Genomic DNA, 17,273 nt, shown 5'->3' on the forward strand with positions numbered 1-17,273 from the left:
CTTATCATACAACTTTTAAACCTGAAGAGCTAACCGGGTATTTTCTCTTCCTTGGTCGATCGTGTTGAACTCCTCCATTCCAACTCTTTCATAACAGATAAGGATATTCACATACAGTAATCTCTTTCTGGGCAACCGACTTATCTTTTATTACGAGTAATTACGTCATCGCTCATATCTCGGCAATGGTTCTGATCCCGCGGTTCGCCCTGAAGGTCCGGCGATGTCATGATAAGCGTCCAGACTTCCATAGTCGTGGTCATCACGAATAACCGGAGCTGTGGGTTCCACGCCCCCTGATGGACCGAGTGCTGGTGCAGATGACCCCTCGCCCTCGTAGTCTTCTGGAACCTCTGGGGGCGCACTAGCTTCTTGGAGAAGACGTCGGCGCTCAAGCTCCTGTTTATCATCAACATTAGATGAAGATGGAGGACCTGTCGGTGTTAGATCTGTCAGCATAGGCGCAGATGGTCCTCCAACACCCCCTTCTGGCTCCGGCAGTGAAGTGTGGCTACTTGAATTATGATTACCATTAGTCGGATGAGCGGATTCGTCGATAGGCGCGGATGCCTGCGATGGGCCAGCCTCTGATTCTTCAAGTTGCAGTGGCGGTTGGCTAGGCAACAACCTCTGCTCTGCTTGACGAATGCGCTCTTTTTCCGACAGATCGCTTTGCCTGGGTACCTCTGGTGGTGGGACATAGACTGGAGCATGCGATTCCTGGTCTTGGAAGTCATAATAGGATGTTTGAGGAGATGCTCCCGGCGGAAAATAATTTTGAGGCGACGGCTCGAGCTGCCCGGATGCGAAATCTCCGTTATAGTTATTTCCACTGTCAAGTTCATTTTGCCAGGTATAGTTCTGCTCATCGTTCTCGCTGTAGATGTCTTCCGAAGGAGGCGGTTGAATTGTGAGCGACGGGCGCACCACGGATTTGCCTCGCGAGCGGGCGGAGTCCATAGTCCCTACTACAACCTCAAAGGACACGGATATAACACCCTTTTCACGTCTTAAGTGATCAGTGTCGACTATTGTGCCATTCCAGTTGGCAAGCCGCTTCAGATCATATGCCCCGACCGTTGAGGCAGGATTGCCACCCGGAACCCCTAAAGATCCAATTCTATTTGCTTGCTGCGAGCTTCCAGTAGACTGGCCCGCGAGTTTACCGCCTAGATCGAGAACTACCTCAACGTGATATCTGAAACTAATTAAGCCCCCAGGAACATTTTTGATGCTCGGAAATACATCTTCTGGTATTCTAATAGACGTCGTGATATTTGCTGTAAGCGTGACAGGATTTATTATAAGTGGTGCAACCGTTTGAGAGAGGTCTTTTCGAAAAACGCTACACGAACCAGCAGAGGATAACGATAGTCCCCCAAGTCCAGTCCTTGATCTCGGATAATAATCTTCGTGCTTTAATCGCTTGGCATCTTCTTTAGAGAGTTCCGCCGTGAATAAGGAGAGCGGTGGTGAATAGTCTACGCGACCTTGGCGATACAGCGTGACGATAATGCCATGCATGCTCTTCATGCGACGGTTATGCTCAATCTTGATCTTAACAGGTAATATATCTCCGGGAAGACAGCCTCCTTTCAATAATTCAACGGTTGCGGTTATCTCTCTCTCATCACTCCCCGACAACCTACTTGCAGCCACAGATTCGGCACTGGCATCGGCACCTCTAGCACTATTAGAGCCGCTGTTGTTGCTAACAGCACTATCACCACTAATTTCACTCTGTAGATCGTGCGGGATTAAGTCGCTCCGTAATGGGCTTCGCGGTAAATGGTTTCCGGGTGACCCGACTGACGTTGTCACTTCTCCCAGACTGACGGAACTCCCGTTGGAATTTTCGTTTACCCTTGTAGAGTCAAGGTCTGACGCCGGTTCCTGCCCTTCTGTAGATACCGAGCCGCGATTGGCACCCGATGCGACTGCCGGCACCGGTCTCTTTTTCTTTTTCGGCCGTCTCCGTAAAGTCTGCATACATACCCTCCGTTCTCGTGGAGGGGCAAGTACACCTATATCCACCTTTTCTATTAGGGCTACTTTCGTCTCGCAACTAGAAGTTGCAGCTATTGAAGTCGGTCGTGTTAATGTGGCTGTGACCATATAGGATATCGTCCCTCTCTCGAACTATAGCAGTTTGTATTAGCATTATTAGCTAACAGCAAAAAGATCATCAGGGTAAAGCAAGTCATACATCAATACTACTTGGTAACCCCTTGGCAGGAAATATGAGATCGAATTCAAATTCGAATCTTGTAGGCTTGAGCCTCCCCTCACCACATAAAACCTGCTCATCCTGAAAGAGGGAGGCCAGCCCATTCCCGCAATATCTAACACTTCGGCTCCTTTCGTGGGAAATTACAGCGGGATTGACGGGACTAAGCTGCGCGCCAGCACCAGCATGTTTGTAGACGCGAACATATCCGTGTAGGGCGACAGTCAAATGTGTTATGCGAATAGGCTTAACGACAGAAAGGACAACGTGACCCTTTACGTGATCTCCAGCAGAGTATTGGCGATGAGGCTCTTGGAGGCGAATGTGAAAATCGGCGAGATTACGTGTTCGTGAACGAAGAGGCGAAGTCAGACGAGAGAATAAGGAGGGCCTAGATGGCGGGTCTTCGACCGGTAAGTTCTGACCTTTGTCGGCGTCGGAACCCATCTATTCAACTAGACTCAATTGACAACGCCGTGCGTGTCTTGCATGACACCACACGGATACCGTCGTCAACTACCCGATGGTCCGTTTCGAGGCCGAGATAAGAAACGAAAGTCGCTCGGGCAATGGACGGGATCGGGCCTTCGCGTGTTTCACGATCGAGAGGTCGCGGTAGTCACGGTCGAAGACTAGGACTAGGACAAAGGGGGACACGGCCAAGGCGACGGCTACGGCAATGATGTTGAGGACCCCTAGAGGAGTCCTATGGCTAGGGCGCCGAATGGACACGCGAAAGGTAGAAAAAGGTCGAGATGCGGTTAGTTGGGATTGGCTTTCGGGAGAAAGTTCACCAAGATCTTGGGTGTTGCATGTGCCAAGCTGTGGGAGAGGCTTGGTAAGAAAAGGGACTTGGGTTTGGGAAGGGCTGCCAAGAGATGGACCTCCAGCTTTTATTATTATTATTATTAGGTTGCGTAGGCAGGCACTAGGTTAGGTAGGTAGGGTACATCTAAAAGGTAGGTAGCGTCGGAGGGGTGTTAGGTATAGGTAGGTAGCCAGGTAGAGTACCTTTGTAGGTTGTATGTTGTACAAGTGTTAGGTACGTAAGACGTAAGAAAGCTTACCCCGGGTCTAATAACGGATAGTTGCTTGCTTTTGCTGTCGGCTGGCTGGCTCTAGACTGCACTAAAATTGGCTTGAGGTTTTAGGTTTGGATATGTACATCCATAAAGTCCGACTCCGGAAGAACTCCCGTTTCGCTAGAAAAAAAAACTTGAACATTTGACATTAAATAGACAGGTATGTAAGCGAAATTAATATTAGATAAGCTTGTAAGACCTCGAAATACAATTACACTGGTGTAGTACATCGACAAGAGTTTCTAACTAGCGGATGCTTGCAGATATGAGTTTCAATAGGTTCTTAAAATTAATCATAGGTTTCACAAGCAGAACTATGTACCTAATGTATGTATAAGCATGTATGTACCTAGACTACTGGGTATAAGCCACCATCTTAGTATGTTAGGTAACCAGTCACCTATCAAATTATGGATTTTTATGGGTTACCTATATGGATTCAAACTCAACATCTAATCGTTGGGGGACCTTTGGTCTAGCGCACGTAGTGTTTCCCACATATATGCACAGTGTCCGGAATGGACCCTTAGTTTCTAATGAAAAAAAAAAAAAAAAAAAAAAAAAAAAAAGAGCAAGTTAGTTTAGAATTGGGTAACATCGGATGAGTGTCAGAACTCCGGCTATGAGATATTTCTCTCACTAATATCTTACTAGACGACGACGGCAATAGTAATAGGCCATAGTTCGTAGCGTATTACGATGCGCGAGCTAGTTAACCGAGGGGCCACAAACAGGTAAGGTGAGTCTATTTTCCCCTCCGTTAGCCACCTATCGGGATTATGAGCATTCGTATAAAGGTCTCACAGTACACCATTTAGCTCACGAGACTTGCTTCGGTGGCATGAAAGACAGAAAGCTGGATATGGTAAGCCGCCACGCCACGTAATGATCCAAAGGCGCAGCGTTTTGCAGACTTCGGCCTGCTCGGTCGGCAAGGTTATCCATATTTCCACGGCAGCTGACCGGAGTTTGGAGTTTTTTTTAATTATGGCTCAGCCAAATATGCCCTAAACCAGGACGTCCGCTTATATATACTGCGTATGCCGTGTGCGGTTTGCCAAATAGGTGGTAGTTATTATATATGTAAACCTCCTTTAAGCGGCCGTGATCTCCGTTTTCGCGCGTCACCGCAAACAAGTAGAATCTGGTCACGAAAATTCCAGGTACTCCACTTTAAGATTAAAAGTTAAGCCATACGTACTTCAAGTCCCAATTCTATCACGAATGCCACAAAGGTTCTATGTTTAAGAGTATGCAAACAATCGCATGGTTTTGAGGATTTAGCTTTGCATGGCTTTAGCTTTTCACGGTTTTAGCTTCGAAAAACACTGTCAAAATGATCTAACGAGGTCAGACAAGCTTTTGTCCAAGTAGGGCTTAGCTTATCGGCACTTGGCCGAAAATAGTCTGTGCATTACTAGGGGCAGTGATGTAGGGGAATGCTTGTTCATGTGGGGAAGTCACATGATCTTTTAAGTCCGAACCAAGAGTTGAAGGACAACTTCTACTAACAACTTGTACTCCTTAATTACGAAAGATCTCAGGTCTACTTAGATTACCAGTACCTTACTTGAAATCTTCTAAATCGTAACCAAAACATATATTAGTTCATATCAACTTATCCTTTGATATATACATACCGGAACTAGAGATAAATTACAATTCCTAGCTTACGAATACGCCTCTGATAGATAGCACGTGCCAACTCAAGAATTGACTTGGCACTGATTGCATCTATTATATTTCTTGGGTCGCTTAAAACTATGCATCCATTATGTAACTTCTATCTACTGTGTTACCCAGTCAAGAACAAAAGTCTAGGAAGAATAAGTCTTCCTCGCTTTCGGGGTCAGCAGGACGGTTACCAGAGTCTTCATGGACGTTATGCGTAACACATAGAACAAAGCCCGTTGACCATACATACCCGCTGTTAGCAGACGTAAGATGTAAATGTTTTAAATAAAAAAGGAATTTATTATAAATCTAAACCTACTGACGAAAAGCAACTTCACATCGTTTTCGTAGTATCTTCGGCCCCTTAACCCTTTTACTTGGAAAACAAAATAGAAATAGAACCTCAAATATTCCCGTACTTGCGGTTTTCCCAAGAGAAAATCTTTGAACCATTCAAATTCAACACAACTACTGATTAAAGGTTAAATCTCTTTTAGATTTCGCCGGTCTTAAATACCTACCTGATTTCTCACACCAGTGCCTACGTCATCATCTTACCACCCTATTCTATATGCGCGAATGATGGGGACCCCGCATCAAGATCATATATACATCCATCCATCCATCCTATGTGTGACTATAAAGGGCGTTATACCAATTACCCACGTGCTTCACGTAGCATCGGCCATGATAGACGTAAGTTTGTTGACGATGCATAACGGTTTAATTGGTCTCCATTCTCCGAACCCAAGTTACCGCGCTCACCGAGGGCGCGGGGAATAATATGAAGACAGCTTCTGCTGCCTTATCACCCGAGGTAGAATATTACATTTAATACTCTGTATAGGGGTCTAGACCTCAGATAACATGTGCTTACAGAATGAATTCTTTTATTGAATATTCAAGTCAAACCCCTGTTCCCATTCCTTGATGCATATTCAGTTTACTTACGGCTTAGACTTGGTCAGGAGTTGATAACTACTGTACTATATTGTGCTATTCAGAAATGCAGTGTTACGCAGACGAATAGACTAGTTGACTACGTAGATCCCGAGGTATAAACCAAAGCTATCCGAGGATTTATTCATCATGGTGATTGGTTGGGTAGTACTCCGCGAAGTCAGGTTGCAGGTGAACCAGCAATGGCTCTCAGTTCTCCAACGCCCAGACAGGGAATACCAGTTCATGAGCGGCGTATGGACGTTCATATAATAGCTGCCATGTTATCTCGTTCCCTGATTTGAATAATCTCCAATAGTTGGATAACATTATCTTCGTTCTTGTATTCAATTCGCTCCCATCTCTAGAACCATAACTTACACGGTTTGAAGTCTATAGCAATATGGACATTACAGGAAATGCATTTGTTACTGGAGGAGGCGAGTAGAATATCATAATCTATAATTATCACCGGCTTACAGTTTTTAGGAAGCGGAATTGGGAAGGCCTGCAGTCTAGCTTTAGCAAAGGAGGGGGCTAAAGGCATCCTCGTGGCAGACATTAACCTTAAGGCTGCTGAAGAAACCATTGCAGAAGCTACTGCTGTTGCTACTAATCCTGGTTTTCGTGCCGAGGCGATTTACCTTGACGTCACAAGCGAAGAATCGGTCAAACAAACCGTTGCCAAGATGATCGAGTCTTTTGGACGTATTGACTACTGTATACACTGCGCGGGAGTAAGTTTGGACATCGGGACATGTTTCCTAAATATCAAGAATTTGCGTCTAATGCTGACTCTTAAGACCGGATTATGGTCATATCGGCCAGTTGACGAAGCTAGCTTCGACGAGTTGAAGAGATCCCTCGCCGTTCATGTCCACGGGACCTTCCTTATAACAAGCCTAATCTCAGCGGCCATGAAGTCGCAAGAACTAGTTACAGTTGACTCTGCTCATCCAGAGCGAGGCGGAACTCGTGGTTCGATTGTCGTCCTAGGGTCATCAGCTTCCATATTCACAATACCTCACTTAGTGCCGTATACTGCGTCGAAGCATGCTGTGCTGGCAATTGCTAAGACGGCCGGTAAGTATCACGACAGAATAACCCCTTCTATTTGCCCCATTTTTTAACATGATTTTACAGCTATGGAAAGCGGTGTTCATAATATCCGGGTGAACTGTATCTGTCCCAATTGGACTGATACGCCTATGCTACGACACACATTGAAAATATCTGAGGGGATGACTGTTGAATCGCTCTTGGCTACTATACCGATTAAACGCCTTTGCACAGCTCATGATATTGCTGATGCTGCACTTTTCTTGTGTAGTCCGAGGTCATGCTATATAACAGGAGTTGCTTATCCCGTCGATGGTGGTATGGCGCTCACCATGAAGACTTGATTATTACTGTCTGGGGCTATTCGCCTATTAGGCTTAAAGCAAAACGTGTATCGTACGTATGTAATGGGAGATGTATGGACTGGAGCGCATGTAAGGTACTCACAAGGTAGTAACGAAGTAGACTGACCTTCCCACTATTCCGTGTCGTTTCCTATCTCCTTCAATTTACCTATGAGCAAATGATATTTCTCGCATAGGTTGGAGACTAAAGTACGAAGAATGCTCTCCCATAACTTAGGAGGATCTTAGCCGATGATACGACCCCAAAAAACACTACGACTCTTGCCTGCTTTAAGGCTGATGTCTATTGGTGGTGAATTAATCAGAATAGTACTAGTGACTCACAGGTTTAGTTAGTGGACTAGGTGGTAGGATTGTGAAGCAAAACGCCATGTACGTATTATTATAAAGTGAAATAGCACGCATATGTGCTACGTAGATCACATGATAGCATGGCTATTTCGGTCTTGATTCGTACAGCTTTTATTAGAACCTTATACACATTTTAGGGGTGGTATAGCCGTATTAGGTAGAGTTACCAGCTCGATATATTAATCCTATATGGTAGCAACAGCCAGGAAGGAAACCAGTGTGCGACGGTTGGATAAAATGAGAGAAGAAAAGGGGACAGGCCAGACAAAAATGGGCTCGATAGCAAGCACTAAGGAGGCGGGGAAAGAAGGTTATAAAGAAGGTTATGAGTAATTGTATAAGGCAACCGATATAGCAAGTCTTTAGCTAACATTTATACATTACTATCTAACGTATCCTCATCTGAGGATGATCTTTGGGTATGCGTTGTAACGCCCTCATGAATGCCCGTAATGCAACGCCGTGTCTATGCAAGATCGTATCCCTTTAAAAATCTAATCTAATGCCTCGCCGCTGAGAATGCTCCTTAGGATATCAACGCCGAGTCCCTCCACAGCTTGTTCCAATTCTTTCTCCCCAACACAGCTTGCAACCTTCTTTTCGTCCGCCAATCCGATGCCGGACCCAAATCCACCCTTCTTTCCCCTTTTGCTTGGTGTATGTAGCATGGCAAGGGAACCTGTCTTCCCATCCACGGCAGAGACTAGAGATAATGTCTCGAGACTGCCGATGACTTCTCGAAATTCTGAACTAGACAACGGATGCAGCAGAGATTCTCGTGTACATAGTATACTATATGTCTCGTATAATCGCTTGATGCTTGGAGCGATGCTTTGCGACTTAGACGGCGTAGTTGGGAGCGACGACGTTCGGGATGCCCTATTTCGCTTTTCTAGCGCCATGAGTGAGCACAATGCTGCCTTCTGTTGCAAGTTCAATGTCTTCAATCGCTGGTTTGTTCCGTTGCTGAACGCGGCCGCCGTAACCTTGTTCAGATGTGCTATGCTTACGCGAGGTGCTGTTTCTACTGTCAAGCCTCTCAATGACTCTGCTAGCATTGCCGATGGACCTTTCTCCGACGATCGTTTAGGCGACAAAGAGAGATTCGTGTTCTCTCCGAGAGGCTTCTTGGACGGTGTAGCGAGAAGGATCTTTTCTTTGACCTCTGCCTCGTGTTTCTGCTTTGTCTCAGCCTCCACGAGGTCAAGAGCTCTTCGACAGATTTCGAAGGCTTTTCGCAAGTCGCCTGTCTGACTTGACACTTTGCGGGAGCAGAGTTCAATGGCGGCCGGGTGAATGAATGGTAGCGGGCTACCCTCAGGTACAAGGCTCTTGAGACGGGTAGTAATAATGGATTTGATCTGTGCTGCCGAATATGGTAGAAATGGGAGGAGTTCGGGCTTCAGGTTTCGAGATTTCAAGCGTGGAAGAAATCGGTCTGTTAGGTCCAGCGCGTTTGCAATGCCAATCAATACAAGGCGTGACGACTTTTGCATGGACCATTCGAATACTCGGTACAAACTTTCCAAATCCAGTGTTAGAATATGATCAATTTCATCCAAAACAACCAAGTAGACATTGGTTGTTTTCTTTCGCGGTATGAAGAGCTTCTCAACCGTAGTGGCAGCGTCGCCTTCGGAAATGTCCGTCTCGTCGCAAATTTGGTCTATGAGAGTCCCATAAAGGTCCTTGGATGATTTTATGCTCATGCAATTGACGTAGGCCTTCTTCACAGTTTTTGCTTCAACCAGCTCTTGCGTGACTTCATTTATCATAGCGCTTTTCCCTGTTCCTGGTGGCCCACTGACATATATGCATCCGCTAGGGTTGGGCTTCGAGCATCGTTGTAGAAATTCTTTTAGCTGTGAACGCTCGTCATCACGTCCAATCAATTGACCAGGATCGGCGCTTCGCGAAAAAAGTTGGCGTGCGTGGTGGTATACAGTTTGAAGGGCGGCGGGCGTAAGTGGCGTTTGTGGGAAAAGGCGTTTAGAGACCCTTCCGGTGGGCGTAACCCGATGACGGGGGGTAACTGGGACTTTGGAAAGGGCATCTCGGAAACGAGGCGTACTGGGTGTACGTGGCGTAAGTGGTGCGCATTCACCTGCAAGCTTAATCAGATAATGCCTCTTCGTCAATTATAATGTGAAATGTTCTTACCCTCTCCATTATCTTCTGCATTACGAATACGTTTGGAAGGTGACTTGTCTGTGACCTTTAAGACACCAATTTGGCTATCGAGGTTGTCATCGGTAGTAATTTCTTTAGGGTCTACATTCTCGTCATTGGGTGAGGAGGTGTGTGTCTGGCGTCGTGTTCGTTTTATAGGTACATCTACAACTTCTAAAGTCGGTGTTAGTTGCATCAATTGGGAATTAATCGAATAATATTGTTCTTACCAATCTCTTTTGTATTCCTAATCCTCTTTCCGAGAGTTGATCGCGCCATCTTAATTGTGTAAGATAGTTTTGTTTAAGGTAGGTATGATATGAAATGTGAAGTGCAAAAGGATGAAGTTGCTTATGATGTGGAGAATTTGGTTTGCAGGAGAGAAGAAAACAGGTAAGGTACCTAAGCTCTAAGATGAAATTGGCAAGGGAGACGGCGCGGGTCCGCAGAACGCGAGAAGGTCGCGTAAAGTGATTTCGACGCGAAGGCTGTACCTCCCCTGTTTCCTCCTCTATTTCCTTAAAAGGTCCTAGCTTTTAACCCCTGGCTAATGGCTTGGCATATCGCGAACATGACGCGCCAATTTCACCCCACTCTTCCAGCTTTATCAAATCCACTAATAAACCCCACTTTAGCGCTAGTGAAGCTTAGGTCATCTTGGCCATCCAAGCTACTGGAACAAGGCGAACTCCGGAATTATACAGCTGGAATTCTTTGTTTCTTAAACCGCCAGCTGCCGATGGCTTATCAATTATGTTAGGTACCTAACCTAATATTGTACATTCTGTACCTCTTCATGCCCGCACTTCGAATGTTAGCATCCGAGGTACTCCCAATCATCTTTCACCCGTCGGTGTTAGGTATCTACAATATTAGTTGGGCCATTGCCACATCGCTAAAGTTAGGATCCCACTCTTGAGTCGGACAATGATGAACTATGAATCGTACCTGATTATTTTCAGTAATCATTTCCTACTTTTTCTACTAGATGCTACTGCAAATAAAGGTGTATAAGGTGTACGTATTTGGTGGGTAGGACGGTTTCGATGTCTACATTGAAGTCCTCTTTATTACACCATCGATATGACGGACGGTGGTAGTACGGCATATAACAGCCGCATCGAGGGGCTTCGACAAAATGAATTCCCCATGTTGCGAGGCAAGTCGACTTTTCCTATTAGTCTAACTACCTAACTTAATTGATTAACAAATTTATAGATGAAATCTATCTTGACCATGCTGGGACTACATTGTATGCGAAGTCCCTCGTGGACAAATTCGCCGCTGATATGACGTCGAATCTCTTTGGCAACCCTCATTCCGCTTCCTTATCCTCTCAGACTTCGACCTCTCGAATTGAAGATGTTCGACTCCGGGTCTTGCAATTCTTCCATGCTGATCCCTCCGAGTTCGACTTTGTCTTTGTTGCTAACGCAACCGCAGGCATTAAGCTGGTCACTGATGCTTTTCGGGGCCACGAGCTCGGTTTTGACTACTTCTATCATCAAGCATGTCACACCAGCTTAGTCGGTGTTCGAGAAGAAGCTTCACATAGTCTTTGTCTGGATGATACTGCTGTACGTGATTGGATTAGTGGGACTAATCCGACTGCTGAATTTGAGCATCATGCCGGGCCAGTCCTTTTTGCGTACCCAGCCCAATCCAATATGGACGGCAGAAGACTTCCTCTAGATTGGTCCGATGAAGTACGCAAAGGCCAATCTAATTCAGACCGCCCAATTTTCACCTTGCTAGATGCCGCAGCATTTGCTTCAACGTCCCCTCTGAACTTGAGCAACTCAGAAACGGCTCCCGACTTTACTGTACTGAGCTTTTACAAGATATTCGGATTTCCGGACCTGGGTGGGCTTATCGTGAGACGCCAAGCGGCGTCGATTTTTTTGTCACGTAAATACTTCGGAGGTGGCACGGTCGATATGGTAGTCTGTCTTAAAGAACAATGGCATGCTCCCAAATCGCAAGCCTTACACGAATCGCTAGAAGATGGGACACTGCCAGTGCATAGTATCATCGCGTTGGCCTCGGCTCTTGATGTTCATCGCCAATTATTCAACACCATGGAAGATGTCGCAGGCCATACATCGTCCCTATGTCGAAGACTATATCGTGGTTTAGATGTTCTTAGGCATGGTAATGACCAACCAGTCTGTGTTGTGTACTCACAACTCCCTCTCATGTCGAATAGCGGTCCGGTCATAGCTTTCAACTTACGAAATCACCTGGGGGGTTGGGTTAGTTTGGCTGAATTCGAGAAGCTCGCGGTGTTGAAACGGTTTCATATCCGCACAGGAGGGCTCTGCAACCCAGGTGGAATCGCATCTTCCCTTAACCTTGAACCATGGGAAATGAAGAAAAACTTTTCTTCTGGTTTTAGATGCGGGACTGATAATGACATTATTGGCGGAAAGCCAACAGGAGTTATTAGAGTAAGCCTGGGAGCTATGAGCACTATTTCAGATGTTGATAAGTTCGTTGAGTTCATTGCTGAGTTCTATCGAATTGAAAACATCCCTAAACCTGTGTCTACAATTCCAATCCCATCTCCCCAAACCCCACCTGATCTATACTTGAAAAACATCACGGTTTTCCCGATCAAGAGTTGTGGCGGGTTCTATGTTCCTTCCGGGGTAATGTGGGAAGTAAGAGAAGAGGGACTGGCATGGGATCGAGAATGGTGCTTGGTTCATCGAGGTACTGGTCAAGCATTAAGCCAGAAGCGACATCCGCGCATGGCTCTTATACGACCGGTGATTGATTTTGCTAAGGGTCATTTGCGAGTTTCGTATTTAGGCCCTTTGAAGACAGATGAACCCGAGCTAAATATCCCTCTATCCGCAAATCCGTCCCTATTTCAAGCTGGTGCTGCTTCCAAACAGATGGCTTCCAGGGTTTGTGGTGAAGAAATATCAGCGCAAATATATACATCGAATAGCGTGAATGAATATTTTTCAAAAATTCTGGATGTGCCGTGTATGCTAGCTCGATTCCCACCAGGCGGCTTGGGGAAAAGTATGCGGCATGCTAAGGCCCACCTCCAGAAACACCAAAAGGTCAATAAGAAGATACAGTACAAGATACCTAGCCAGTTGCCAGGAATGGATACGCCACCTGATTCAGATTCCGAATCTGAGCGGCAGCGGATTCTACTATCGAATGAAAGTCCAATCCTCGCAATAAACTTATCCAGCTTAGAGATGTTGAATCATCAGATAGTCGAGCAAGGCGGGAGACCTATCTCTCCAGGAGTGTTTCGAGCAAACATCGTCATCGCCTCCTCAACTTCAGAATCACAGTCGCTTGCCTATTCAGAAGATCATTGGTCGAGTTTAAGAATTGGACAACAGGATTTCAAGATGCTGGGTTCCTGTCGGAGATGCCATATGATATGCATAGACCAAGATACAGCCAAAAAAAGCGAGGAGCCGTTCGTGACCTTGGCCAAGACGAGAAGGTTTGATGGCAAGGTGTTCTTTGGAACGCATATGTGCCATATGCCTTTACCAAGAGCTGACACTAAGGAGGCCCAGTTTCCTACCATTGCGGTGGGAGATAAAGTACTTATAGATCCAGTCTAAAATTTGGCCTGGTCAAATGTTAGCTGTATTAAACCTACGAGATGCATACATGCCTTCATACCATGTCAAGTGCGAGGGGGACAATTGCCTTAAGAGTTAAATATAGGGAAAATATAAAATTAAAAGATGCTATCTCATATCTGCCTAGATACCGGAAGCTGTTCTAGAGGTATTATTCATAACACTAGAAGTGACCTTGCAATTCGCATAGCCATACTTGCGCGGCGTAGAAACTTTCCATCACTTATGGCGGCAAACTTATTCTCAACTTAATAAGGTAGTAGGATGATCAGTTTCTTCTTCTTCTACTACTTTGTCGACATGGCCATCCTCTACCATTTGGGCAAGCGCACCCACGTGGCCGCCGCTTGTAAAACATGTCTTTGTAATCCATGCTCCCCCTAGGAACTTAGACGGCGGGGGTGTTGAGATGTTCGAAAGTTCGTGAAGCGTACGCTGGAGGTTTCCTGTATGGCACAAGTTACTCTCGTCCTCCAGGAACTGGACCCCTTCAATAATGCAGTGAAGGCGAATCGGAACAAGTCTTCGAATCTCCCTTAATTTTTCCAGCGCAACGCTGATATCTGCTTCAGGATTGATCAAATCGACGATACACGCGATGGACGGATCGACTCCTATCATTAAGTCCTCGTCTAGGAAATTGGCAAGTTGTGCAACGATGGACTTGACCATTTCCAATAGCAACTCCTGACAAGAGAGCGATGATGAGCTATTCTGGCCAAGAGGTACGCCATGAGCTCTGAGAGAGCAGAAGTAATATACGCACGGGGTCTCAAGATCTTTTGACAGTGCCTTAATGAACATAGCTGTCAAGGTATTTTGGCTAGGGTGTGACGCCTTGTCAGGGCCTTGAATCCAAATTGCATCTCGGTGAGAAGACGCGGCCCAATCGAAGATTCGATTTTTAATATGACCCTGAAATGGATTCCTCGATTTCACAATGCCATTCTCGATATTACCCATATCTAAGAGGTGTCTTATCAGAATCGGACGAAGAATTTTCTGAATTTTTGAGCCACAGGTTAGAAACCCAAGGCTGGGTCTTAGATACAATATATCCGCTGGGGTTGGATATAGCCAGTTGGTGTTGTTTTGGTCCATCGCCGGCGAGTCGCGAAGGGGTACACGATGTAAGGGTAACGGTCGTCTTAGGTATAAACTTTGGCTAGGAAGCTTGGGAATATCCTCTGTATGCTTGATTGCTGATTGGTAGTTGTTTTGTTGGCCTTGATGGCTGTAGAGATAATGGTGGATGTAGAGTTCCAGGTTGCAGTGGATTCCATTTCTGTTTAAATATTTCGATGCGGATAGTGCTTCGTTCTACATCGATTGACATTGATACGAGTGAACCTTTCATTCACACGTCTTTGGAAAGATTTCTCACCAGATACTTTCACAATTACCTATTCAATGCTTTTCTGTCTCATCTTAGGTAGTGACTGTGACATATTCATGACTGTCTCCTTGGTACATTAGGTACCTCTTATCTAGGTACCTAATGTATAGTCGTCATGTCTGATTAATGTAGAATTTGGGACGTGAATCACAACATAATTATGACTACTTTAAGTACCCGAAGGAAATCTTGGTCAGGAACCTCGTGATGTAAAGTCAAAGCACAGCGCCAGACACAACGAGGATGGAAACTATGAGATACCCTGGCCCGAAGTCATCCTATGTCGTACAATACATCTTTGCCCGCAACTAGATTACCCCTATATTCCTTGAAGAGCAGAAAAAGAAACCTGATATCTGTAAGCGACTTGAAGGTACAGATGCGACTGACCGCGCTAGTTTGGAGAAAGGATTCCCGTACGCGGCCAATATAGCGCCAGAGATTGTGGCCGCATTGGCAAGCAACGACTTTACCATCACAAACGAGAGGTTAGCCCCTCAACTTCTTTGGGTGAATACGGTTGGATCGTCACCTAAGAGAGGGTTGGGAGTAGTAGATGCAATATTTGCTCTGCTTTCAAGTTTCTTAATTCTCTCTTCTTCGAGATGTGACGTGGAGAATAAATGCAAAGGCGACGCGTTACGTTAGAGGTAAAATACCCACACCATGAAGTTAGATATTTGATAGAAATAATTTGAAATGCAGGCTCCTAAACTGGAATGTATTGAGTAAATATTCTAGTTTGTTTCTCCTAGTTTCTCTTACTATTAAATAGAAGTTACTTAAACCCAGCAACATGATCTACCATTTTGCCCCTTTTCGTCATATTCAGTACCAAAATGAGGAGGCTTTCGGGTTTGCTTCCACCGCGGCCGAACTACGACAAAAATGTATATGCCAACAACCAAAATCGTCAGGGGAATTGCAACACAGGGGTATAGCCAGATATGACTCGAATCGAGATCAAAAAAGGTCATAGAGAACAATGTCTAGTAACTTCGTGTAAGAATAACCCCCTCCGTTAAGGGGTAGGTAAATACTTACTGCAACAAAGGTGGCAGGAAGAAAGACCATAGTTACTACAGCAATTGATTTCATTTGCTTGCTTTCGCTCATGTTGTCTCTTGCAAGCGCCTAACCATATGTTAGCTATATTATTTCCAGATTGGCGTTTAGAAGCAAGGGTAGGAAGAGGACCATATTTGTAGCCAGAGTCATTCCATCGATAATCATGTTACAATCCCTTATCAAATCCAGGTACTCAGAATGAATTTCAGTCAGACGATCTTTGATTCGACGACCTGTGTTGTAAAAGTTGCTTTCGTCGTTGATCTGATCATACGCTCGGCCCAATTCATCTACATGGGTAATCATACTAGCCAGAATTCCGATCCAGCATTCAAGGCCATTCCTGATTGCGTATATGTTTAGCCAAGGATCAACATAAGACTTTGAGTTCTCTAGTGCTCTGTAACCGTGAGCTTGGAGTCCATCAATAGTATCCTGCAAGGCAGTCTTCCTAGATAAAACAAGCTCGCGCATTCGAAGTCTCTCGATCTCAGCAAATATGCCAACTGAAAGCATTGGGTGGCAAAATGCGTCTTCTGAGCTTTTAATGAATCGATTAGAGATCCTCTCCATGATTTTTTTTCCTTGTAGAATGAGCATTACAACCGTAGAAGACGGCATAGGTGCGCCCAGTACTGGGAAAATATGTCACGGATAGCGCTAGGTCGTCTTCCCAGTGAGCCGATGAGCGGCAGTTATATACTACACTGTAGTTAATATATTAAGATCTCATCTACACCATTTATGATACCATTTACCTATCGCAGTTCCCGAGGAATGTTGAATTGGAAGATATGTCCGTGAGAATGTCGCTGCATAATTGCGAAAAATTGTTCTGGCTATCGAGTCATGAATGAAGAATCGGCGTAGAATATGTTCGAAGACTGGTTTAGAGAAGGGTAAATAGCTCAATTCACAATCACTTTCTTTTTGGCTTCCTAGTCTTATTAAGATATTAGATGCAAGCTATATCTCGTCGTTGCGGGGGAGCCTCACATCACGGATGTAGTAAAGTTGCGAGAGTTCTCAGATACAAGTTTCTCCTATAGTTTTATTTATTAGCGAGAGCTATTGAAATGGAATTTACATGCAACCTTTTCGAACCAATCCTGCCATTCAAAATCTGACGATAGATCCCAAAACTGGACTTTACTTTGCCTCTAAACCGTTAAATTAACTTCTTAGAGAGACTTTCTTTTTGCGAACATTCTGTTTAAGTCTTACCTGATCATCATAACTCAATCGTATGACCTTGCATTTTCGGTTTGCGTATTCAAAATTACCTAAGTCTCCATCAGACAACCTCCATCGTTGTCTAACCCAATC

General features: G+C 45.1%; 4 protein-coding genes across 4 annotated transcripts; 2 read left to right on the forward strand and 2 right to left on the reverse strand.

The window, feature by feature from the left end:
* Window positions 1–165: 165 nt before the first annotated feature.
* Window positions 166–2,674, reverse strand: GL218_06889 (pH-response regulator protein palF/RIM8; the record flags this gene model as incomplete). The annotated part of the gene is made up of 2 exons (XM_033583623.1): window positions 166–2,139; window positions 2,207–2,674. 2 exons carry the CDS (start codon window positions 2,672–2,674, stop codon window positions 166–168), a joined length of 2,442 nt encoding a protein of 813 aa, XP_033433064.1.
* Window positions 2,675–6,325: 3,651 nt separating this feature from the next.
* GL218_06890 (2,5-dichloro-2,5-cyclohexadiene-1,4-diol dehydrogenase) lies at window positions 6,326–7,052 on the forward strand (the record flags this gene model as incomplete). Its single annotated transcript, XM_033583624.1, has 3 exons — window positions 6,326–6,362; window positions 6,412–6,659; window positions 6,726–7,052. 3 exons carry the CDS (start codon window positions 6,326–6,328, stop codon window positions 7,050–7,052), a joined length of 612 nt encoding a protein of 203 aa, XP_033432816.1.
* Window positions 7,053–8,191: 1,139 nt separating this feature from the next.
* GL218_06891 (Cell division control protein 18) lies at window positions 8,192–10,145 on the reverse strand (the record flags this gene model as incomplete). The annotated part of the gene is made up of 3 exons (XM_033583625.1): window positions 8,192–9,801; window positions 9,858–10,040; window positions 10,097–10,145. The coding sequence occupies 3 exons, from the start codon at window positions 10,143–10,145 to the stop codon at window positions 8,192–8,194; spliced, it is 1,842 nt and encodes a 613-aa protein (XP_033432815.1).
* An 804-nt stretch (window positions 10,146–10,949) lies between these two features.
* On the forward strand, window positions 10,950–13,462 carry GL218_06892 (Molybdenum cofactor sulfurase; the record flags this gene model as incomplete). Its single annotated transcript, XM_033583626.1, has 2 exons — window positions 10,950–11,025; window positions 11,085–13,462. The coding sequence occupies 2 exons, from the start codon at window positions 10,950–10,952 to the stop codon at window positions 13,460–13,462; spliced, it is 2,454 nt and encodes an 817-aa protein (XP_033432818.1).
* Window positions 13,463–17,273: the final 3,811 nt, after the last annotated feature.

Source organism: Daldinia childiae (assembly GCF_008694065.1).
Source record: "Daldinia childiae strain JS-1345 chromosome Unknown Scaffold8, whole genome shotgun sequence".
Taxonomy (NCBI): domain Eukaryota; kingdom Fungi; phylum Ascomycota; class Sordariomycetes; order Xylariales; family Hypoxylaceae; genus Daldinia; species Daldinia childiae.